A 25387-nucleotide genomic window follows, 5' to 3' on the forward strand; every position below is an offset into this window, starting at 1 on the left:
CAAATAGATAGCTGTCTTTTGAACTTTCCACGTAAGGTGTGCCTTTTAAGTCCATTCAGAGACCAGAAGTCAAAAAACTATTAGTTATGAAAATATCTTGTTACCTGTGTCTTGGGACAAATAAAGTGAACAGTGAACCTATTAGAAGATAATTATGTGGCAGTTGAAAGTTGAGTGTATTTTGAAGTGGAACTAGTCTTAAGGCTTTGCTTAATTTACTTTTCTTGGAAGTCTTACTTGAATCCCTGGGCTTGGTTAAATACTCCTTTGTGTTTTTTTATATAGCATACTGTACATAACTCTTCACACTTGGCAGAGTTTATTGAAATTGCATATTTGTGTCTGTCTCTCCTACCACATCATAAGCAGAGACTGTATCTCACTCATATGTGTATCCTCAGCATCCTGCACTATCAGTATACAAGACTTAATGAACTTGTTACACTGATCGGAGCAATACAGGTTGCCACTTTTGTAGGGATTTTGATTTTCAATCTCAAGTAAGAAATAACAGTGATTTTTTTCATGGCTTTAAGTTGTTCTGTAAATTTGGTCAGCTGCAACAAGATGTTCAGAAATAGCATATTTCCAAAATAAACTATGATCCTTCAGACAAAGTACTGTTTCATGCTGTTGAAATCCAGTTTAAGAAAACTCTGCTTCTTAACTCTTTCTGTCTTGTGCCTTTTGTGCATACGCTTCTATTTCTTACTCCTACTAAAGTATCACAACAATAAACTTATTTGTATGTTTTTAGAGTATGACAGCTTTATTTGAGGTCATTTAGTTAACTAATGTCTTGCTGCATGAAATTTAGGAGTAAATGAGAGGTGGTAAATTGTCCTTTGAAGGACAGAAACATTTACTTTAACTATGTTGAGTCTGAAAACAAAATGTGTAGTTAAATTAGAGCTCAGATGAAGAGTGTGTGTATGTATAAGTGTGTATATATATATATATATATACACATACACATACATAGCTATCTATTTTAATGTCAGAATTAGCTTACCTTTGCCACTTGGCTCTTGCACTGGAGATAATCAAATTCTTTAACTTCATAATTAAAAGCCAATAGAAAATATCTGTTTTGCATGGGATATTTTGGAAAGGACCCATAGCGTATAAAGTACTTGCTGAAGTGGTAAGGGTGGATGCAGTTAATCTGTACTCCTTACTAATCATGTCAAATCCATTCAGATATTTATTGGTCCCCCCGCTCTGGTGTCAGTGCATTACACACTATCATATTGTCTTTTTAAAGGGCTGTGCTAAAGGTTGCTGAAATGCAATCTCACAGATATTTAATTTTTAGACGTTTTCTAAGTGGATTTTAATGTACCTTTCTAATAGACTATCAGAGATTCAGGCATTAGAGGAAAATCCTGTATTTTAATGGACTACAAACAACGATCATCCTCACTATTGGCATTTAATCAAATAAGTGTTATGATGTAAAACTGCTGGATAAACCACAGTTTGTTCATGCATACCTTTTTTCTCTTCCACAGCAGTATGTAGTACAGTATACTGTCCCTTCCGCATTTTAGTAAATGCAAAACTTCTAATGAAGGATGACTCAAAAGAAGTACTATGCTCTTCAGCTTTAATATTTTCATTTTTTATATTTTTATTTTTATGACATTTATAAACTTTGAACAAGTTAAATTTCCAATATCATTTGTAATAAAACATTTAAGATGTTTTTATTAAACTTCTTTATTTAAATGAAACTGATAAAATCATATTGAATTCAATGGTAAGTTGTGATAAGTTTTGGGGGCTTATTTTTTATTATGATATTTTGGTTTTTTATTTAAGAATGTAAGTTTCTTTCCTTCAAATATCATTTTTGGGAAAAGAGATCTTTAGCAAAAAGTACAAACAGATTTGAAAATATTTTTTAAAATTTCACATCCTATATTAAGTTTGAAAGACTAGGATACCTACATCGTTTTCACATTAAAAAAAAACAAATAGGCTTTATTCTATAAGCATTGCTCCCAAATCACATTGTGCTCTTATATTCTAAGAACTAAAGTTAACTGTTTCTTTTTGTTTTCAATTTTCAGAGATAGTTTTAGTTAATACAATTTGAGCTAAACATTAATTTTTTATTCCTTAAGAACTGTACTGTGCTCAATACATTTCTCCTCCTTACTCCCCTTCCATTTTTTTGCTTTTCAAACAGTTCCATAATCTTCAAACTTCCCTTTCCTGTCTTTTTAAAGGTCGATTGAGCTATCCACATCCAGGAACTGACAATCTGTTGATGTTAAATGGTAAGTTTTATAACAATATTTTATGTTTCCAGTTGATTTATATAAATAAAGATGAATGAATACATGTTTCTCTAAACCTTCCCCATATACACAAGTTAATCATTTTATAAGTATTCAATATAAAAATAAAGCTACAACTCTTCCTGTACAGAAAGCAGAATTAGGAGTTTGAGTGTATTCTCACTGGCAAAGCAGTCATTAAAGTGTATTTGTGACAGTATGATTTAATTCAATCATCATGACTTTGGAGACAGTCCTGAGTTTGAATATCGGCTTTCCAGTTTATTGTATTAACTTGGTCAAGTAACTTCCGTGAGCCTTAGTTTCCCATCTGTGAAATGGGAGTAACAGTCTCAAGGTTCGTTATGAAAATTAAATGAGATAATATTTGGAAAGTGCATAGAGCTTGTTACTTATTATAGTACTTGTGTTTATGTTCACCTAAGGAATATACTGGTGATTCTATAATTATGGGAGTCACACCAACTTAATTTATTCTAGCTAGAAAGTTTACACAGTGAATTTTATTCTGGTGGAAAAGAATAAATAAACTTTCATTAAAGTTGTTTTCTTTCTGTGGGGCAAACATTGCATTCAGAGTCACGGTATCTAGCACATCGATGACTGTGGGAGTAGACATGCAGGATTAAAATATCCTTCACAAAGGTATTTTTAAATCAGAGGGCGGGTCTGAGGAGAGGTAAGTAGGATGAAGAAGGAATGGTAAAGATAGCATAGGACTTCTTTAAAATACATAATTAATTACTAGAATGGCTTGGCACTTCTTTTTCAGCTAAAGCTTTGTTGAAAAAAGATGGCAATGAAGTTGAAAAACAAAGGCTGAAAAAACAGCCAGTGTAAAGCTAGACCATGTGAACTCTAGTGTTAAGTAAAAACTAATATTAAGTAAAGATGAAAAGATAGGAATAAAGTCTAGGCTACCTAGGAGATTGTCAGGGTAGATAGGATTTTGGAATGAGAGAAAAATTGAAGATGCAAAGCGTTAAGTGAGGTGCTAAATTGATTCATTCAACATTTGACCCTTCTGTATTGAGTCGCCCACCACATGCCAGCCTAGTCTAAGCACTGGATTAACTATTAGTAAGGATCATCAAAGATGGTTAGAGGTAGAATCGTCAAGGTATTAACAATGGGGCCAGACTGCACTCTAGGCTGAGGCCATGTTCAGGCTAGACCTTACAACGGTCTAGTAGTCCACATTTATGAAGTTAGGGAATTTTGGTGTTTCCATAGACTTTGACCAGAAAGGCACTAGAAATTACATTCCAGGACTTCTTTTTTCTACCATGGAATTAAAAAAACGTATCATTTAAGTAGCTGGTCTCTGAACTCTAAATCTGTGACTAAAAATTAGACTGTTGAAATTGAGTTTACAAAACAGAAAACAGATCATAATCTTTATTACTCTCAGGGCTTGATTTATAAAATAATGATAGCTTTAGGTAATGATAAATTTTTAATATATTGATCCTGACTTACTTAAATTCTTTTATTTTGGAACAGTCTATGTGGTAAATAAAGATCATTCACGTTTCTATTTTAACTTCTAAAAAAAGCCAATTCAGTTGAAAAATTTGAATTTGCATATGTTTCACGTATTCTGTTAAAATCCATCTGAAGGAAAGTACTGTATGAGATAATTTGTTAGATCATTCACAGATGTTCTTAGACTGCTGAATACATAGTAAACTAGGATGATTCAGAAGTATATCGTAATCACAGTAGAATGTGTTGGTTCTGTGAGCAGAGCTTAGTAGCCACACTATTTTTACAGCTTATACTTTTTGGTTGCACTAAACATTGTTAAACTAATTGACTTTATCAGTTGTCTAAAGCCTTTATAAATAATCTAGATGTTAGGTTGAAAGTATTTCATAACATAGTAGACAAAAGCATATTTTATTAAATATATATTTTCAGTCATATTTTCAAATTCATATTTTCAAAATGACTTTGAAAGAGTAAAAATCATGTCCTGTGAATAGATGAAGGAATTGGATCTGTTTGGAGAATATAAAATTAAGGCAGGCAAGAGTTGCATCTGTGGACAAATCTGTTTTTTCATTATGTGAGCATTTTTCACAGAATGCCATTTTAGGGCTACAGTACATGCTCAGTACAGTAAGCCATCCTGGAAATTCTGAACTTCTGGCAAGGGACTAGGGGAGAAAACTTTTAATGAAACTAGGACATCAAAAGTGTTTAGGCCAGTAGAAATAATTTGATCCAAAGAGAAAAAAAAAACACTTCACTCATTTGGGATCATTGGTTAAGAGGGAAAGCAAGAGCGGAAAATTGGGTATATTGGGAAGAAGCTATTTAGGGACAAAATTTGAGTCAATACAAGTAAAATGACTTCTCAAGCAGTGTTTTCTAAAGTGTGGTACACTTACCCCTTGTGGTACCTAAGATGATTTTTGATGCTGCACAAATAACACATTAAAATAAACACATGACTATTACAGCTTAAGAACATTCCTTAGAAAATACAGAACTGGCAGAAATCTGTGATTTTACAGTGGTGCTAGGCTTGATTGAGTCCATTAAAGAATAATACATAAATATGAGTATAGTTGTTATGAAGATAAGGCAAACCTTGTAAAGATTTTGTGATTCTGCCTTTCTAATTAATTAGCATTATGACTAAACATGTAAATATTCCTATAAGGGATAAACAGGGACTGGAATAAAGGTCAGGAAGTTGGTCAAAATAGGTAAATCTATGAACTACCCCTGGCACATCCTTTAACTCTGAGCCTCTGTTTACTCAGATATAGAAAAAGTTATAATCCCACACCTGTATGTCTCATGAAGTTGTTATATACATTTTTTTTTAATTTTAACAGTAAAAAATGCCATAGAAATGTAACTGCAAATAGGCTCCTACTTCTGAACAGACCATGTTCCTCAATTCAGTTAGAAATCCGGCTGAATTGACTAGTGGACACTGCCGCTATTGAATAATTCAAATTTTGTAGAAGAGTCCAAATTTAACATCCAAAAGTACTTTAGGGAAGTCACATTATATAGGAATGGGTAGATTGTCTAAAAACCAAAGGTTTTACTGTCTGATGTTAGAATGACGGCTTTAATGTTTCTATTTCTAAGTGTATAAATCTTATACTTTTAATTATCAATAGTAAAAAAATACAAAATTTTGAACAACACCCTGTTTTCCATAGAAGTAAGGAGCAATACAAAATGATGTATTTGAGTATTTGTTTCTATTACTGTAGGAATTACTGTACTCCCTTCACATGTCTCCCAAGGAAAATAGCTTACATTTTTATTAGTACATATGATTTTTCAAAAGAACAGATAGAGCAGAAGTATGGGGAGGGGGTGGCATTAGCAAGCTGGTTTGAAATTCAGATTTGTCGTGATTAGCCACATACAGCCATGTTTGTAATCAAGAGCTTGCTTTACTTTGGGAGGAAGTTATGTGTATCTTTTAATTAAGAAAATTTACTCAGTAATGAAATTGTTTTAAGTATATTAAGTTATGAAATTAGGAAACTTGAGTATGCAATCAGTTCTTTTTTTTATGCTGATGGAAGTGAAGTAGATAGCAGCAGATTTATTTTGGATCTTGAAAAGGATTATGATTTGGGAGGCATATTTCTCTCCTTGGTTTTGGCTTTTTTAGAGCAAAAAATAAGAATGTCATTAGTTTCACACCAAGAGAACTTTAACCTTTAAATATTTCCAGCTGATTTGGTATGTTTACCTATCTCTTCCTCCAGCTGCAGTAATTCAGGTACCACAAACTATAGCTAAGAGTCAATATATAAGGGCACAAAGGTCCTAAGGAGAATGTTAGAATTATCCTGTTTCTTTTTTAGTAGCTGTGGGTTAGAATCTAAATAAGATCATTGGTAATCCAGGACCAAAATGTAAAGTCCCTTGTATAAGAAAGGTCTTCAGGCTTTTCTCACATCTTTCTTATTACCTTCATTTAAAACAAAGAAATATATATATGTGTGTGTGTGTATAATATATATTTTAACACACATGCATATATATATATATATTTACACATGGATGTTAAATAGCCAAGTCCTCACTTTTTCTAAGGCTTTATAAATTTATGTAACTGAAATTTAATATTATAAATACAGTGTTTTATACAACAAATTATTTGCTTTTTTTCTAAATCATATTCTAAATGAGTTTGGGAGGAACATATTGTTTTAAGAAGTCTGTTTTAATTAAAACATAATGAATACTAGACATTTAATGATTTTTCTTTCTCACTGAGGATTTCTGATAATTCTGATTCAGTTGCAGTGGGACATATCCCTGAAATTCACATAGAAATATCGATAGAAAAAGTGAGTACACATACCACTGTTTAGCGTGGTGGTAGCAGATTGGTTATTTCCATGACAGGGAAGAGGAGACGTTTCACATGGTTTAGCTTCATCTGCAGTCAGTTCTATTTTTGGTAATGTAAAGACTTGGAATCTGAGAGTTGTCCAAAAAATAAGTGCAATAGCTCTTTACAGGATTCTAAAATTCCTCAGGTATGAGATAGTTGGAGAAATTTTCTAAATAATATGTTCAAGCCTAGGACTGAGATGAAACCTAAGATGTTGTGAGTGTTTGTGCATATTTTCACTATTTTAATATTGAGTAGCCTCAGCTAAGAAGCATAATAAACTGGTTATGATGTCATTAATTTTCTCAATAGATCATGAATTATGTTACACATTATTATTTCATCATAATTCATAATTTGACTTTAAATTTGATTAAAACAGTTTCATTTGCTTTATAAATGTTTGACCCTCTACAGCTATGAATGAAATTCCCCAAAGCAAATTTATACTGGATTAATGCCATTAGACCAGGCCTAAGGATAAGCAGGAAGCCCAGCTCCTAAGACATGCTGTGAAGTGTTTTGGGGCTTATTGACCATTTCCATGCTTAATACAACTAGTAAGACTTCAGGGAATTCATTCTTCTATAGCCTGTTCTTGATAGCTCCTTTTATAATTCCTATTGTCTGATTTTCCATAGTTGACTTCCATCTCTTTGAAACCCTGTTTTCCTTAAGGCCTATATAAGTTTTAGAAGACCTACACAACAAAATTCTAAATGCTGGTTCCACCCGTACCCTCATCCTAAACTAATATATAGGTCAGGTAAGCTATATGTAATCTATATATATACAGATTATATATACAGAAACACACACAGAGGTAAGCTATGTATAAACTAGTATACAGGTCAGGTAAATCTGCCAGGCTTTGAGGTAACTGGACGTCATGGACAGGTTTAAGTCTGCAGCAGATTATATAACTAAATACAGTAGAATGGCAGGGATGCCAATGAAGTTACTTTATATAAAAGACTAATATTTATTGACTTATTTCTTGAAGTGTAAACGATTAAGAGTTTTCAAGTTTGATTTTCCTCCTTTTTATTATAGGGGAACTACTGCTGTATCCTCACCTTGTAGGCACACTTCTTTATATTAAAGCCTTATTAGTATAAATTTTTTTTTTAATTTTGTAAAATCTCTATAATAGAATGTATTTAATGAGATGAAATGTTTTCCTTTGATCTTTAAGTTTTATACCTTTGGAGAAACTACATTTCTGACAACTTTTAATATATATTTTGATTTGAAATTTTTCAATATCAAATTTTTCCCAGGCCTAAAAAAATCCATGAACATAAATTAAGATCTTGATTTTGACAGTCGTTTTTGGTTTACTGTTAATTCCAGAGTGGAAATACTCATTGTATACTCAGATTTGGGGGGAGGAGTTATTTAAAAACAAGTTGCAAATTTTATCAAGCTGGTACTTTCTTATGAAAAATGCTGTATTTTTTTATCCATGAAGAACTATGTAAACTGCTAATAACATAGGTTGAAATGCTTTCTGCTTTATAGTTTTACAATATTTAACACATGTACTATTCTTTTATGATACTAATAATAATTTGTATCTAAATCCCTCTTACTCCAGATGTAGAGACATAAGCGCTTAGTTAGCTGTTATAAATTGTACCAAAGAGATTGGAAGCATTATTAGCTATAGTATATCATTAATTATTTCTTCAGTTAAGCAAGTTTGAACATGGATTTATTTCTTTACATTCTATCTAAACTCTACAGGCTTCAGAGAATGAATTTAATGTTGTTATATATTTTCATTCTTCTGTGTCTTCCATTTACTTTTTCCATGCAGAGCTTGGTATAAAGTGATTTAGATCTGAATTACTAGTTGGGCAGTATATGCTATATCACTCTTTTATAATAAGTAGAAAAACAAGGATTTAATTCAAGTTATTTCCATTCATTGGGAAAATTATTTGGGATGCTGTTTAACCATAAAGTGTTACATATTCCTATCCTGATTAGATGAAACAAATACTTATTCATGAATTTTAACATGAATGAGAATAAATTATATTTTTCCTGTTAATTTCACAGTTTTTATACAGTTCAGATGATACACATATGAGTGCTTTGTAAATATTAAAACACCATGCCGATGTTATGTGATGACATTGTGGTAGCTCTTAAGGCAAAGTAGCACTAATTTCCAGATGCCCACATAGCTTTTGTATATGTGGGCTTATTTTTAGTTCTGACATTTTACAATTTGTCCTTTGTTTACATGCAGCAAGGAGTTATGGGCGAAGACGAGGTAATTCATTTCTGTTTGCTATGGTATAACTCTTTCTAATTGGGTTTTACTGATCAATGTTGTAATTAATTATCCCAGATTTATTATGCAATGTCTGGACACTCACAGAAAAAATTGTATTTTGATTTGAGCACTTACTTGTCAAAGTTTTGAATCCTAAATATCTTAACCTTTAAAGTACATTTTCATACTAATATGTTTATTTAATAAACTTTTCCATTTTAAGCTGTCCAGATTTTAACTGTTTTTAAAGTTATTTGTGTATCTTTTAAAATAAACCTGCTGTTTATAGTTTTTTTAAGAGATTTGTTTAATAAATACTAGTGAAGGTGACATGCTCTCTCCATCTGTAACTGATTGTCTTATCTATGGTATGTAATTTACAACTCTAGTTTATTAGTTTTATGTTTGACCCAGTTGAAAATGACAAATACCAAACAGATTACTGTTAACACTGATATATAGAAAACATGTTGCTAATATTTCTCTGTGTCTTCTAAGAATATAATAGTTTCTCTCTCCCTGTCTCTAACAGCATACACACACACACATTCTTTCTCTCTCCCACAAAAGTCTTCTCCTCTGGGTTCTTGTTATCTTAAGGAAAAGGCCAGGACCATATGATACTGTACTATTCAGCTTCCTAGGAAAGCAGCTGACATTTTCCGTGGCTTAAACTTTGCTTTTCTTTTTCATGTGCAGAAATTGATGGGGAGAAAGGTAGATGTGATGATGGGATGAGAAGAAGCAAAAGTAACTTTACACTAGATTGTCCTCTAAGTGACCAACAATCATACTATTTATGTAGTTGTTGTAAGTGCCAAACTGAATGAAAGGATTTTCCTTGACCCCTAAAAAAATCCCTTGAGCCATGGAGGATAGACAGTGATAACAGTGCCTTTTGATAAATTTTATATATGTGTGCCAGTTCTTCAATTTCTTTTTATCTAGTCAGGAGTATGTTACTTTGAAAACAAACAAGCAAAACCATTTGTCACCATTGATGACAGAAACTAGTATTTTATATTTGTAAGTAGTATTTTGAGTTTTGTATTTCACATTGTCTGAATTTAACTTCATTTTCAGAATTTGGTTTCTTCAAATGCTTCACTGAATCTCTTGGTTCTTTATTTTTCTAAGAAATTAGAGGTTATAGAAACTCAAGACTTAGAAAACTGAAGCTGAATAACTTTCTAAAGATTGTTACTAGCCACTGAGAAGAGGGGAAGAATTGAGAATTTTCGTACCTATTTTCAGTTCTATGCACTATCTTATTTCACTATGCTATTTTAATATGGAGCTTTAATTCTCTTGAAAAAACCCATTTACCAATCTGTGATTTTTTAGGTATTTTTGAAACTATAGAGCAATTTAGGATTCTTTTCTTTTTATACACTTTTCATCTTTTAACCTTAGTGTGATTTATATTTAATCTGATTTGGTATACTCCAATGTAAATATCATGATCTAGGAATTTCTTAGGAACAAGATATAAGAAAGTTATGTTGTTTATCTTCTTTTATCTGAGTTCAATAATTGTAGACTGTGACTATGATATCAAGAAAAAGCAAAAATTTCTGCTTTTAGATAGGAACTTGCTACTACTCATATATATCTCTGTCCTCTGGGAGCCATAAAGATTTCCTCTACTTCAGAACTGCCTCCCAGCATTGGAAGAAAGATCTCACATGGTTTTAAGGCTTTTGGTAGAAGCCTTCTATAGGACAGAACTGACAGTTGTCACATTTATATGGCTTAGTTTGGGGGGGGTAACACCTGAATTTTCCTCTCAAATTACATGGCATTAGTAATTTTTTTAGTTGGTCCTCTGTGAATAGTAGGAGTCTGCTTTTACAATTTTGGATTTGATGGATGGTCAGATGAAAATATCCCGTGATAAATCATAATATGAAAAAGAATATATATATAATATATATATTTTATATAACTGAGTCACTTTGCTGTACAGCAGAAATTAACATTGTAAATCAACTATACTTCAATAAAATTTTTTAAGAAGTTTACCCATTAGAAATAACTGTTGAGAGATTTTATTTGAGTTTGAAAGTAGTTTAACACAGTAAGTAATAAAACATTAAAAAAAAAAAAACCCACATACCAAAGGAATGACTCAGAAAGAACTAGAAGTAGCCTGGCTCTCTTCCTATTTTCTACTCATTTTTTCCTCTTCCTATGCTAAATGTTATATCAGTATCACATCAATAACCTTTTAACTACCAAGGACCCCTTTTATGGGTTTCATGTTTTAGACTTGGTCCATCAAAGGAAGTACATTTATTCGTTTATTTAGTCATTTTTCTTTTCTAAAAAGAAATCTCATACACATCAGATCTGTTGATGTGGGATGTGTCACACTGAGTTGATATAATTTTTGCCAAAAAATAAGACATTGTTCTTTACCAGTGCAGTGGTGGGTGGACAGTATTATTTTCTCAAGGCATTTTGACTTTATAATCTAGTTTAGGAAGAACTATTTTTTCTTCTTTTGTCACCTTTGACTCACCTTTAAGCTCAGGCACAGAGTAGCTGTTTTCATTTAAAAGATTTCCCGCTTGACTGCAGTAAAACCAAATTACTACCAAAATGAATTTATATATTTTAATATCTTTAATAATGTCAACATAAGAACTTTAAATCAAACTGGGTACAGATATTAATATATGAAATATACCTTAGGAATAATCAAAATTTAATTATACTGAAAGTAATTAAGAAAAAGCAAAGGTTTCTTTCCCTGCTTTTCACTTGTGTCCTGCCCCAACTCCTATGTATTTCTGTACTGTGGAAGCCATAAAGAGTTCTACTTCAGTGCTGCCTGGGGGCCAGGATTAGAAAGGAGAAAGACTCTCACATCTATCTTTTGTGTTTATTGTCTGTTCAATGTTTATTCCATTCTGAGAGTGAACATGCTCATCTGAGCTTGGAGTAGGGTGGGAGGTTGTGAAGGGAGGTGTGAAATGGAACTTAAACTCTATCTCTCAATCTAAAATATTTCTATTATTGCAATCTTCCCTTTAATAAAGGATTAAAGGGCTGCTCTACTCCAGAAGGAGTAAAAATATATAGAATATTTTTTAAAATAATAGAAATAAAGAACCTACAGTATTTTAGTTAGTGGTACTAAACACCACAAAGCAATCTTTTCTAGCAGACAAGCAAAGCTTTAGTTAGTAGATTTTAGTAGATTATATATGGAATGAGAAGATAGGAGAAATACTTTTTAAAGGGAATGAAAATATGGAGGTTTAATTAGAGAGGTTGGATTTATTCATACTGTGTATGTAACCATTCATATTCATGTGCTATAATGAATAAGGAATTATTAATAATACATTATACTTAAAATATTGCTTAAAAGTTGACCTGGGATTTTCTATGATTAGATTTAATTTGAACTCATTTGACTCTTTTAACAGTCTTGTGAAGTAGCCAAAGTGTATACCCCCTAATATCACCACTACCAAACCCTTTTATGATGACATAAAGGCTGAAAATTTTCATCTTTGATAAACACTTTTTTCAAATTTTTTTATTGAATTATAATTTGCATACAATATTATACTAGTTTCAGATGTACAACATAGTAATTCAGTATTTGTGTGCATTACAAAATGATCACCATGATAAGTCTAGTAACAATCTGTCACCATACAAAGTTATTACAGTATTATTGACTTTATTCTCTATGCTGTACATTACATCTCTGTGACTTACTTGTTTTACAACTGGAAGTTTATACCTCTTAATCCCTTTTACCTATTTCTATTTCGTTTATTCCCCTACCTTTCTCCCCTCTGGAAACCTCCAGTTTATTCTCTGTATCTATGAATCTGGTTCTGTTTTGTTCTGTTTATTCATTTGTGTTGTTTTTTAGATTACACATATAAGTGAAGTCATACAGTGTCTATCTTTGACTTACTTCATTTAACATAATACCTTCTAGGTCATCCATGTTATTGCAAATTGCAAGATTTGCAATTTTCTTTTTTTTTCGGCTGAGTAGTATTCCATGGCATATATATACCACATCTTCTTTATCCATTCATCTATTGATGAACACTTAGGTTGCTTTCATATCTTGTCTATTGTAAATAATGCTGCAGTAAACATAGGGGTACATATATCTTTTTGAATTAGTGTTTTCATTTTCTTCAGATAATACCCAAAAGTATTATTGCTAGATTATATGGCAGCTCTATTTTTAATTTTTTGAGGAAATCTCTATACTGTTTTCCATAGTGCCTGAATAAGTTTTTGTTCCCACCAACATTTCATGAGTGTTGCCTTTTCTCCACATCCACGCCAGCACTTGTTGTTTCTTGTCTTTTTGATAACAGCCATTCTGACAGGTGTGAGTTGGTATCTCATTGTGGTTTTGATTTGCATTTCCCTGATGATTAGTGATGTCAAGTATATTTTCGTGTATCTGTTGGCCATCTGTATGTCTTCTTTGGAAAAATGTCTATTCAAGTCCTCTGCTTATTTTTGTTGTTGTTGTTGTTGGTAATTGAGTTGAATGAGTTCTTTATATATTTTGGATATCAACCCCTTATTGAGTATATCATTTACAAATACGTCTCCCATTCAGTTGATTGCCTTATCATTTTGTTGATGATTTCCTTCACTGTGCAAAGCTTTTTACAGTTTGATGTAGTCCCATTTGTTTATTTTTGCTTTTGTTATCCTTGCCTGAGGAGACATATTCAAAAAAAAATATTGCTAAGACCAGTGTCAAAGAGCTTACTGCCTATGTTTTCTTCTAGGAGTTTTAGGTCTTACATTTAAGTCTTTAATACATTTTGAGTTTATTTTTGTATATGGTGTGAGAAAGTAGTTCAGTTTCATTCTTTTGCATGTAGCTGTTCAGTTTTCCCAGCACCATTTATTGAAGGGACTATCTTTTCCCATTGTATATTCTTGCCTTCTTTGTCATATAGATTAATTGACCATATAAGTGAGGATTTATTTCTGGGCTCTGTTCTGTTCCATTGATCTATGTGTCTGTTTCTATGTCAGTACCATACTGTTTTGATTACTCTAACTTTTTAGTATAGCTTAAAATCAGGGAGCCTGATACCTCCAGCTTTGTTCTTCTTTCTCAAGATTGCTTTGGCTATTCAAGGTTTTTTTTTTTTTTTTTTTTAATGGTTCTATACAAATTTTAGGATTATTTGTTCTAGTTGTGTGAAAAATGCCGTTGGTATCTTAATAGAGATTGCATTGAATCTGTAGATTGCTTTGAGTAGTATGGAAATTTTAACAATATTAATTCTCCTATGAGCACGGTATATTTTTCCACTTATTTGTGTCATCTTCAGTTTCTTTCATCAGTGCCTTATAGTTTTTAGAATATAGGTCTTTCACCTCCTTACTTAAGTTTATTTAGGTATTTTATTCTTTTTGATGTGATTATAAGTGGGATCGTTTTCTTGCTTTCCCTTTTCTGATAGTTCATTATTAGTGTGTAGAAATGCAACAGATTTCTGTATGTTAATTATTTTGATAACTGTCAGAGAAAGGACAAAATCTTCAAAGCATGACCAAAAAAAAGCCAGGGTAATACTATAAGACAGGGTCAGCAAACTATAACCCACAAGCCAAGGCTTCTGGTTTTTTAAACAAAGTTTTATTACAACACAGTCATGCCCATTCAGTTACTTTTTGTCTGGTTGCTTTGGAGCTACAGTGATGACAGTTGAGTAGTTGCAACAGAGAAATGTATGGCTTACGAAGTCTTAAATATTTACTATCTGGCCCTTTACAGAAAAAATTGCTAATCCCTCCTCCTCGAAGAGACTGACTTACCTACTCTACACCTATACCCAGACATACCAATTTTTAAAGAAACAAAATTTTAGTGAACTTAATTTTAAAGTAAATATATTATGTCTAGACATTAATTTACAAAGACATACAGGGTACTAGGTTTTAATTGATTGTTTAAATTAAATATCTTATTCATTCTCTGTGATAAAAGGACAGACCTATTATTGGAGCAAAATACTTTTAAGTAATAAATGTACCTTATAGCTCCTGTCTCAGTTCTTTGGAGAAACATGTGTGATAGTGATTCTATCTGATTAAACAGATGGTGCCTGAGAGAGATCAGTCCTGGACCTACTTCTGTTGTTTTGATAGTTTTTTTAATCCTTGCATATGAAATAAAAATCACACTGGTGAGTTATTTAACCCAGTAGAGTGGCTGCTAGGATCTTGAAGATGGGAGGAATATTCATCCTTAATAATAATAGTTTGTTTTGTGTTTGCTTTTATTTTTAAAACAACAATCAGTAAATAAAAGTACAGATATACATTGATATCAAAGAACCATGCTTAGCTTTAAGCTATAAATTGACTAATTTTGTACAAATGTTTTCTTTTCCTCTCCTGGTAATTTTAGTTTTCTTTTTTATTCATGAACTTGATGAACTTTGCTGAGAAGTATATCGATTTTTTAAGTTTTCAAAGAGCCAACTTTTGCCTTTATTGACTTTTTTTTTACGTTAGTTTGTTTTCTGTGTCATTGATTTTACTTTTTTCATTTCCTTGATGCTACTCTTTTTGTATTTAATTTATTCTTTTTCTATCTCTTTGTGGCAGAAACTAGGATTATTTATTTTAAGCATTTCTTATTTTCCAATATGCATTTAAAACTATAAAATTCCCTGTAAGTATGAAAATTTTCCTCTAAGTAAGTAGCTCTTGCTACATCCCACAGATTTTATATTGTGATTTCATTATCAGTCAATTTCATTCTTTTGAGGTGTAAAAACCTGAAAATATATCCTAGTTTCAGAGCAAAAAAGGAGAAAGGTAATTTAATTTTGGTTGAAAACTGTTGTAAATATTTTAGTCGAAATCACTTTATGATCAAACTCTACTTTTCTCAACACATATAATTTTACCTTTACTGCCAGTCATTTTCATGGATCATTCTTAGAAAGTATGTTTAAAGTACCTGGAAGACATAATTATTAACTGGTTCTCCTTTTATTGTCATGTTGATTTGGGTTATAGGGAAGGATAATTGGAAAGGTAAAAAATAATATTTTTGTTGGTGATGTATATTTAGTTAATTCCTCTTTTAAATGGATATTTAACTCTATAACTTTTATGGCTTCTAGAAAGAAAGTGGTCATGATTTTCCAGCAATGAAGATTCTTGTTAGTATGGCCAGTATGTGACATATTCCTAGCCTTTCCATTACATCCTTCGTTCAGCTGAACTTCGCTTAATAGATTTTAGACATATAGATTATAGATTTTGATAGTTATTTTACTAACTGTAGTATTTATTATAATTAGAAATATAGAATAATTCATTAATATATAATGAATATTCTTACAATATTATAGTTAAGAAAAAATTTTAAGTCATTTTGGGTCAGTTGTGTGACATTGCTTATGTAGTGATTTTCTTTGTCACTGCATTCAGTATTTCTACTTAAGTATTGCCATGTCTGAAATAAGTATAAAATTTGGATTTGCCATTTTAATCAAAAACTAGTTAATGTGCATGTTGTTTCTCTACCTCATCTTATTTTGGTCTTATAAAATTAAAATTCTTATTTCTAACATCTAGCTAGCTATAGTTCACAGACATGTAGCCCCTTCCTTCTCACCTCAACCCCAATTCTATGCAGGCCACAGAGTCTAGCTGCAGAGGATTATACAGGCTGTGCCCGTACGAGGGTGGGCTCAGATGGGGACTGAAATCCTAGAGGGGGTGCCTTTTTCTGTTTTGCATATGTGCAGAAGCCCTGTCTACCTTTTTATGTAATTGACACACATGCAGTAAATTAATTCAAGGTCTTATATGCAAGTATTACTTGGTTCTTTTGTCTTTACTTACTGTAGTCTGCAAGTGGTTTTTTATTGTCTTCTTATCTGTTTAGTCTGTGCCATTTCTTTCTGCCACCAATTTCTAAAAGGTTTCTCCTAAAACCTTTCTTCTAAAAGGTTACACATCCAGTCTAACCATCCCCATACATCAGATTCTTGCTGCTTTCCATAAGAAATTGAAGTGATTTAGTGTTTGTTTGTGATGTAATTGTTGTCATATGACCATGCTTATTTCTAAGTCATTCCTCAGACAACTTCTCTCTTGAATCTAGGTAATTAAACCTTTAAACTCTCTGAATTTTCCTTAATTTTTTTATGCCTATGTCACCTTCAATTTTAAGCCTTTGAATTTGTTGTTGCTCTTTTTATGCCTGACTTTAATTTATCATTTTCTTAGATCTGAGATTCAAGTTATATTTTTTCTTATATTTTAGGTCGTTCTTCCCTCTTTCCAATAGATGATGGCTTGCTGGATGATGGTCATAATGATCAAGTTGGTGTTTTAAATTCACCCACATGTTACTCAGCTCATCAAAATGGAGAGCGAATAGAACGTTTCTCTCGAAAAGTTTTTGTTGGTGGTCTTCCTCCAGATATTGATGAAGGTAAAATGATGATTTGGCATATAAAAAAACAAACCTGAAATATAATGTGAATGGGGATATGGAGTTTTTTTTACCTCTAGAGATTTTCAGTTAAAATGGATATCCATCTCTGTTTAAATATTTTGTCACCTGTTGAAATATAAAGATAATTGAACAAATAACTTTTTTTAAGTTTGTTTCTTTACTTTATATCTTATGCATATTGTTATTGTGAGCATTTTTTGTAAATAAGATTTTCATCTAGTTCATATCCCACTTATGTTTTTAAATATAGAACATATTTGAATACATTAAACTTTTTTTATGTATTTAAAACTTTTTGTATGACTATAACATGCATGCACGCGCACACGCATGCACGCACGCGTGCACACACACACACAATGAATTAAAGGTAACCAACCACAAAACTTTACCTGTAATGCATGACAGTTAAAAATTCAATTTCTTTAAGGAATAAATGTGCTTTTAGAAACACGTAAGAAAAGAGGCTATAAAACCCAAGCGAGTAATGGAAACAGTACATAAACAGGAAATTTAGGTTATGCAAAGACTAATAAGCATATGTAAAAATTATCATGTGTAATAATAACAAAAGAAAAATAATTCAAGATTAAAAATACTGAAACTAATATTTGCAAAGCTGTGGGAAATCTGCCACTCTCATTCACAACTTACTAATAGAGAATATATTGCTACATTTTGGGAATTTTTTCAGTTGTGATTCAAATATCGACAAACTTATTCTATGTATTAATCAGTATAATAAAGTTTCCATGTGATAAAATAACCTAGAACATGTCATTGGATGTGACCTGTATGTCTTTCAGTGAAACTACCTGGCACGTATCAGACCCTAGTATATTTTAGAAATATTATAGCTTTACATGTCTTGTTTCAGCAGCCCTTTTCTTCCTACAATATTTTACTTTATCAAGCAGTAATGGATCTCTTATGGATCTTTAACTTGATATAATGTTGGCATGTTTTTCAAGCCAGTGATATTTATGATTTGGTATACTATAAATCCATTAGTGTCCATACATTAGTATATAAAATTTTAGAAGTCACACTGAATTGATTATTCTAGCCAATGTGCTACTTAAAAACTATTTTGATTAAAATAGCTATTAAGATTTAAGTATCATTTTAGTGAGGATATTAGACATGTTTCTAGTATTTATATTCTAGTTTATCTTAGGCTATTTGGTACTTTAAATTTTTAAATCTTTAAAATAACATATAAAATATAGGAGTTTTTTAGAATGAATCATTAAAACTGATTCCTAATGCATATTATTGTACTTTTTTAAGATGAAATAACTGCCAGCTTCAGAAGATTTGGGCCTTTGGTAGTAGATTGGCCTCATAAAGCAGAAAGCAAGTCCTATTTTCCACCAAAAGGTAAGAGATTTTTTTGTTAATATTTGCTAGGGAATAAGTTATATGAGAGCTAATTTTCTCTGCCTAAAGTATCATTCTAAGTAACTTGGGTACAGACATATAATAAAGTGTCTCTGATCAGTGAAATTAAGAAATGTGTGAAGTGAGAATCAAATATAAACCTATGACTATTTTGAGTATTGCAAGATATACATAAGTGTTCCAGATAATAGCAGATAACAAGAGAGCAGTATATACTCTGTTGGTGAATTCAGATAGAGAAGAAAATGAATGGTCAGAAAAAAACTCAACTACATAAAGAGATAAAATGTGCAGAGGATGCCTAGTTGTGTTAGTTACATATTGCCAGGATACTACTGTGACTGGTCACCAGAGTACAAGAATCACAAATTGAGCGCACATTCATTTGAGCAAAGCAATGCCACAGTCAGTGGGGACAGGAAGGATCACCTCACCCGCCCAGAGTGAGGAGGGGAGGCAAGGGGAGAGAACTGAACATGAATCCAGTCAGTCAGATTGCTAATGGCACATTCTCTGAAGTGAATAAAAGAAAGGGGGAGGTTCAAAGACTAAGACTTTACTTTGAATATTATTGAAATGTAATTTTAGAAATGAAAAAACACACTATTATTCTTATGGCTGAGTGGATTTTCAAGCCTGGAAAAAAGACTCCAGTAGATCTATTGAATAATCTGATTTTGGCTCCAGGAAAGGAAACATGTTAAGAGTTATTGGCATACAAAAACTAGCTAAGGGATTCTGGTGATAAATTATATGGGCCATCTCTACTTTTTGTCATTGAGAATTATAGAACTTCCATTGGTTTATGTAGTTCCTTAGAGAAATGGAATAATGTGGTGATTTTTTTTTTTAATACCTTTAGATCTTATACTTACAGAATCCTTTGAACCAGAGATTCTAGATCCCAGGCCTCCATGAGAGTCTAGTTAGAGCTATGGACCTGTCTCCATATACTCTAAATTTTCACATGATTTTGGAGTGTACTGGACGTGGAGGTCCTGAATCCTTGGTGTAGAGAGAAAATTAGCTCCGTATTGATGTAGATGTTCATTTCTTAGCTTAGTTTTAATCTGTTGTTCAGTGTTATGATCTTGTCCTTTTATACAGTTTATTTTACTGAGTGTTCAATAAAAATGCCTGTTGGTTTCTAATGTTCCTGCCTAAATTGCCATCATCCCTTGTCTGGACTATATCAGGTGTATGACTAGTCTGTCCACATTTCTGGCTATCTCCAGTTTTTCTCCCACAGCATAGCTAGAGTAGTATCTGTGAAAACAATCTGATGGTGCTACTCCTTGCTTCCAGCTTAAAACCCATCAGTGGTTTCTCTTATTGTTAGGATAAAGGCAAAAATGCATTCTCCCTGCCCGCCCTCCCCATCCCGTTCCTTCTCCCAGTATTGCTTCTTGTTCCTTTCTGGCTCTGCAAACTGGCCTTGCTCTCTCCTGCCTCAGGAATTTTATGTTTGTTGTTCTCTTGACCTGAAGGCTTCCCCTGCCTCTTCATATGTATATCTCCTACTTTTCTCAGCTTAAATATCAGTTGTTGGTGGGAAACTGTTAAGGACCCACCTAATGAGGTCAAATCCTCCTATTGTAGGCCCTTCTAGAACTGTGCCCTTTCATAGTACTCCCCACAGTTGCAATATTATAGTTTTACAATTTTATAAATATGTTTTTATTTTATTAATGTCAGATTCTTCCATTAATCTCTCAGACTGTGTCTTTACTCATCTTTGTATTCTCAGTAATTCATGGATTGATAGTTGCCTAATAAACAATATATACAACTATAAATACTGTAGGATAGTTTATCCTTTGACCTGAAGTAGGTGGGGGAAAGCTTCATTGAGAAATTTTGAACTAAATCTAAAAGATACTGTACAATTTAGATAGATTAAAAAGTTGTTCAATAGAGTTCCAGGCAGGAGTTGAAATATAATTTTAGAAAGGTATTAGAATTAGTTTTTGTCGAGACAGATACACATTTTCTGCATGGGCAGAAATGTAAGAAAGGTAGGTTGGCACTAATTTCATGAAACAGAGTAGTTGCTGTCTTTGTTGCTGTTGCATTGTTATTGTTATTGTGGTTTTTGTGGTAGTTGTTAGTTTATTTTCTCAAACTGAAAACAAGAAAAAAACAACAACAAAATATTAGCAGTGGCAAATCATACTATTTTGGTACAATTATAGTTAATTGTACTCATTGCCAAAGACCAATGTTCCTAAACCTTGTGCTTTCAAGCATTTTTGTCATTGCTGTAATTCATCATTTTCCATGGTTTGGAAAACACTGGTGTAGAAGCATCCAGTTGACAAAGCTACCTTGTAATTAAGGTAATGATTTGAGACATTGGATACTGAGCCACACTTATACATACCTGTCCTTTGCAGTGAATAAGATTCACCCTATGTAAACATTAGCTTGTGCTAATAAATTCTAAAGAACTATTAGATGGTATTTTTGGTACAAGTATTTTAATATTTAGTGGCTTGCCTTAGCTAGATCATAATTTACCTGCCATGTTGCTTAATTAATTTTTGTGATACATTTCTTCCATAATAATCACAAAAATTTTTAAGCAGTATTAAAATATTAATATCAGAAATTAACATCATAAAAACATAACATTAAAAATGTTGACTTTAAAATACTATTTTAGTAAATCGGTCTTATATCCCCTCAATTATTACAAAACAATTACAGCTCTCAAAGCCTTAGCTTGGGAACTTCCCTCGTGGTCCAGTGGTTAAGACTCGGCGCTTCCAATGCAACGGGCATGGGTTTGATCCCTGGTTGGGGAACTAAGATCCCACATGCCATGTGGTGTAGCCAAAAAATAAAAAAATAAATTTAAAAATAAAAAAAAATTAAAAAACCTTAGCTTGTATCAAAATTAAAGCCTTCACATAAAGAAAACCAGTCTTTTTTTTTTTTTCAAGCCTATTTAAATTGTTTCTAGCAATTAAAAAGTTCTAAGATGTGGTTTTAATCTTGCATAATCATACCTTTGGAAGTTTCTATTTGTGTAGGTTGGCTTTATGACTTATTTATGCAATCAGGTATTGTAATTTTATTAAAATGAAGTACTTTTTCTGTGTGTCACATCAGACCTTTGTGGCACTAAAAGCCATTGTTGGCAATAAGCCGTGTTTTTTGAATTCCTAGTAAAAGATGACCTCTTACTTCCCATTGTTTAATGGCACAGACATGGTTGGCCTGATTGAAGACATCTTCACACTGGGACTAGATTTCAGTGCTCTAGGTTTTGTGCATAGATATCTTGTCAAGGAAAAGGGGTATTGTTAGGTCATTTATAGTCATCTGCTGCTGGGAATAATCACATAACAGTAAACTTGTAATGTAAATTTCGATGCCTTCTTTTTATAATGAACTCTATTCTGCCTGCTAGATACATCATATTTGATTAAAAATAGACAATTGCTTGTCACAAGGAAAGAAGGAGGGGCATATTTTCAAAAGGTACAGGAATCTAAGCAGGAACTTGGATCCAAAGTGCAAACATAGTCTCCAGGCTGTTTGAAAAAAAGTGTTCTGCTGCTCATCCACCTTGAGACGGACTTGTGGACACAGAGGGGGAAGGGAAGGCTGGGATGAATTGAGAGAGTAGCACTGGCATACATGCACTACTGTGTGTAAAATAGATAGCTAGTGGGAAGTTGCTTTATAGCACAGGGAGATCAGCTCGGTGCTTTGCGACCACCTAGAGGGGTGGGATAGGGAGGATGGGAGGGAGGCTCAAGAGGGAGAGGATATATGTATACATATAGCTGACTCACTTTGTTGTACAGCAGAAACTAACACAGCATTGTAAAGCAATTATAATCCAATAAAGATGTAAAAAATAAAATAAAATAAAAGTTTGACCCATCCTGAAGGAAACTGTTTCTTTTTTTAAATGAATTTATTTATTTATTTATTTTTGGCTGCGTTGGGTCTTTGTTGTTGGGTCTTCGTTGCTGCGCGCGGGCTTTCTCTGGTTGTGGTGAGCGAGAGCTTCTCTTCATTGTGGTGCGCAGGCTTCTCATTGCAGTAGCTTCTCTTGTTTCGGAGCTCAGGCTCTAGGCTCACGGGCTTCAGTATTTGCAGCACATGGGCTCAGTAGTTGTGACTCGCAGGCTCTAGAGCGCAGGCTCAGTAGTTGTGGCACATGGGCTTAGTTGCTCTGCGGCATGTGGGATCTTCCCGGACCAGGGCTCGAACCCATGTTGCCTGCATTGGCAGGCGGATTCTTAACCACTGCGCCACCAGGGAAGTCTGGAACCTGTTTCATTCCAACCTCCCTAAGGGAGTTTTCTTAGTATCATTTGGAAGTTGTCAGGATGATTGTGGAATTTTCCCTCTACTTATGGAAATTCCTGGGCCTTTCCACATGTGCTCTTTCCACCTGTGCTCTGTCCACCTGTCCAAAAGTATGCTCTAGAACTTGTCTTACCCTGAGGGCATTTGAAGGAAACTTCAGCTCCTGCGATGCTCAACTGGTTAATCCTGCCACATTCTTTAAGAAGACAGTATCATGGGAGACCTTAGAGCTGATCTAGGTTTGAAATTAATCAGCCAACTACTTGCTTATGTGACTGACTTTGGGCAAGTAATTTAACCACCTGACACCTCAGGGTTTTTTCTATAAATTGGGAATAATGTTTCATAGACTTGTGAGAATCAAATGAAATAATTCACGTAAAGCTCTTATCACAGTATCGGATAGTAAGTACTCTATATAAAGTAGCTAGTTATTTTACTGAGTATCTCTTTTTGTGTGTATTCCATAGGATATTATGTTCTCCTAGAGAAAGTATAATGATTGTAGTCCTATTTTATAGTTATTTTTCATCTTTTTCAAAGGCATGTATTTTCTAAACCATACTGAAATTTGGGGTGAAATCACTTACCTTGACATATTGCCTCATTCTTATGGTTATTACAGGCTATGCATTCCTTCTCTTTCAAGAAGAGAGCTCAGTTCAGGCACTAATTGATGCTTGTATTGAAGAAGATGGAAAACTCTATCTGTGTGTTTCCAGCCCTACTATCAAGGACAAACCTGTAAGTAAATGCTACTCAAACTTTAAGTTACAAATACAAGTTTTCCAAAAACTGTTTTGAAATGATTGTTAGTGAAAAAATAAATAAACTACCATGTTGAGTTCAATTTTTTAAAATTCATATAATTTATTGTATCTGGATAAAATATTAACAGTTCATTTCCAAACCCATCCAAAATTTTGAACAGTACAGTGGCACAAAACTCATCAGTTATTAAAGGAGTGAGACCTAATACAGTAATGTCATTTTCTTCATAGGTTCAGATCCGTCCTTGGAACTTAAGTGATAGTGATTTTGTGATGGATGGTTCTCAGCCTTTGGATCCTCGAAAAACAATTTTTGTTGGAGGTGTTCCTAGGCCATTAAGGGCTGGTAAGTAGAATGTTAACAAATTTTGTTTTTTTTAAAAAATCATTTAAATATGAGTTGATTCGGTACGCATTTGGTACTATTGTGTACATGTCACCACTGGGTGGGTGAAGGGCAGATTCTCCTGCTCCAATAGTTGCTTGCTACAGAATTTTGAGACAAATTCTGAGAATTGTTCTTAAGACCATTAAGGACCTGGAGAATTGGACACTCATCTATCAATATTGATAGCTAACTCCAAACAGACTCTGTAAGAAGAATCCACTCAAATACTGCATTTATGACTTCTTAAATGTAACTCTCTAAGATAATGAGAATTTGGGGTCTTTTTATGGAGGTTGATTCTGATATCTGAAGAAATACGGGATTTTTTTTAAAGGCACTTTAGATAAGTGAATGATAAACTTCTGTTCATCAATAATCAGGAACCAGAGATCTACCAGAAGAGGTCATATAGGAACATAATTATAGACGTAAATGCCCGCCATACAAGCAAGTTTTATGATACTGTGTACCCTTGTGAAGTGTGTTAGCACCTTCCATCACTGCAAACATCCTCTTCCAGTATGGGAGGTGCACGTTAAAGAATTATTCACACATGTAAATACTTAGAGACATAGCTACTACAAAGAAAGACTAAGGGGAACAGAAGAGCATACAGCAAGGAAATGTGATGTAGTCTGATATTTTAAAGATACTTGTATTTGAGCTGACATATAAAGATTGAACAGAAGGAGCAGGATTAGGTGGTAGGAGGTTGTGAAGAGTATTTCAGACAAAGGGAACAGCATATTCCAAGATCTTCAGTGGAGGGAAGCAGAGTGCATCGGAGAGACTGAGGGAAGTCCAGAGTCACTGCCTAGGGTATAAGGAATGAGGTGAGAGATACAAGAAGACATTGAAAAAGTAAATAGGAGTCAGATCATACAAGTCTAATAGCTAACTTGTTATTTATCCTCAGAACAACGGGAAACCAATGAAGAGTTTTTAAGTAAAAGAGAGACATGATCATATTTTCATTTTTAAGAGACCAGTTTAGTTAATGACTTGTGGAGAGGGGAGTCAAGTTGAGAGTAGTTATAGGTAGACCAATTTAG

General features: G+C 33.0%; 1 protein-coding gene across 5 annotated transcripts in view; it reads left to right on the plus strand.

Moving 5' to 3' along the window:
• CPEB2 (cytoplasmic polyadenylation element binding protein 2) overlaps positions 1–25387 on the plus strand; it is a 59402-nt gene that overhangs the window by 28215 nt on the left and 5800 nt on the right. For 2 of the 5 annotated variants that reach the window (XM_061191247.1, XM_061191250.1), the window contains 6 exons: positions 2232–2282; positions 8939–8962; positions 17259–17429; positions 18744–18833; positions 23803–23921; positions 24179–24293. In XM_061191247.1, coding sequence (XP_061047230.1) covers positions 2232–2282; positions 8939–8962; positions 17259–17429; positions 18744–18833; positions 23803–23921; positions 24179–24293 — 570 coding nt within the window. The remainder of the gene's footprint in view (positions 1–2231; positions 2283–8938; positions 8963–17258; positions 17430–18743; positions 18834–23802; positions 23922–24178; positions 24294–25387) is intronic. The other 3 variants (XM_061191248.1, XM_061191251.1, XM_061191249.1) reach the window with 2 other exon arrangements.

This window comes from Eubalaena glacialis, chromosome 5 (assembly GCF_028564815.1).
Source record: "Eubalaena glacialis isolate mEubGla1 chromosome 5, mEubGla1.1.hap2.+ XY, whole genome shotgun sequence".
NCBI classification, from domain to species: domain Eukaryota; kingdom Metazoa; phylum Chordata; class Mammalia; order Artiodactyla; family Balaenidae; genus Eubalaena; species Eubalaena glacialis.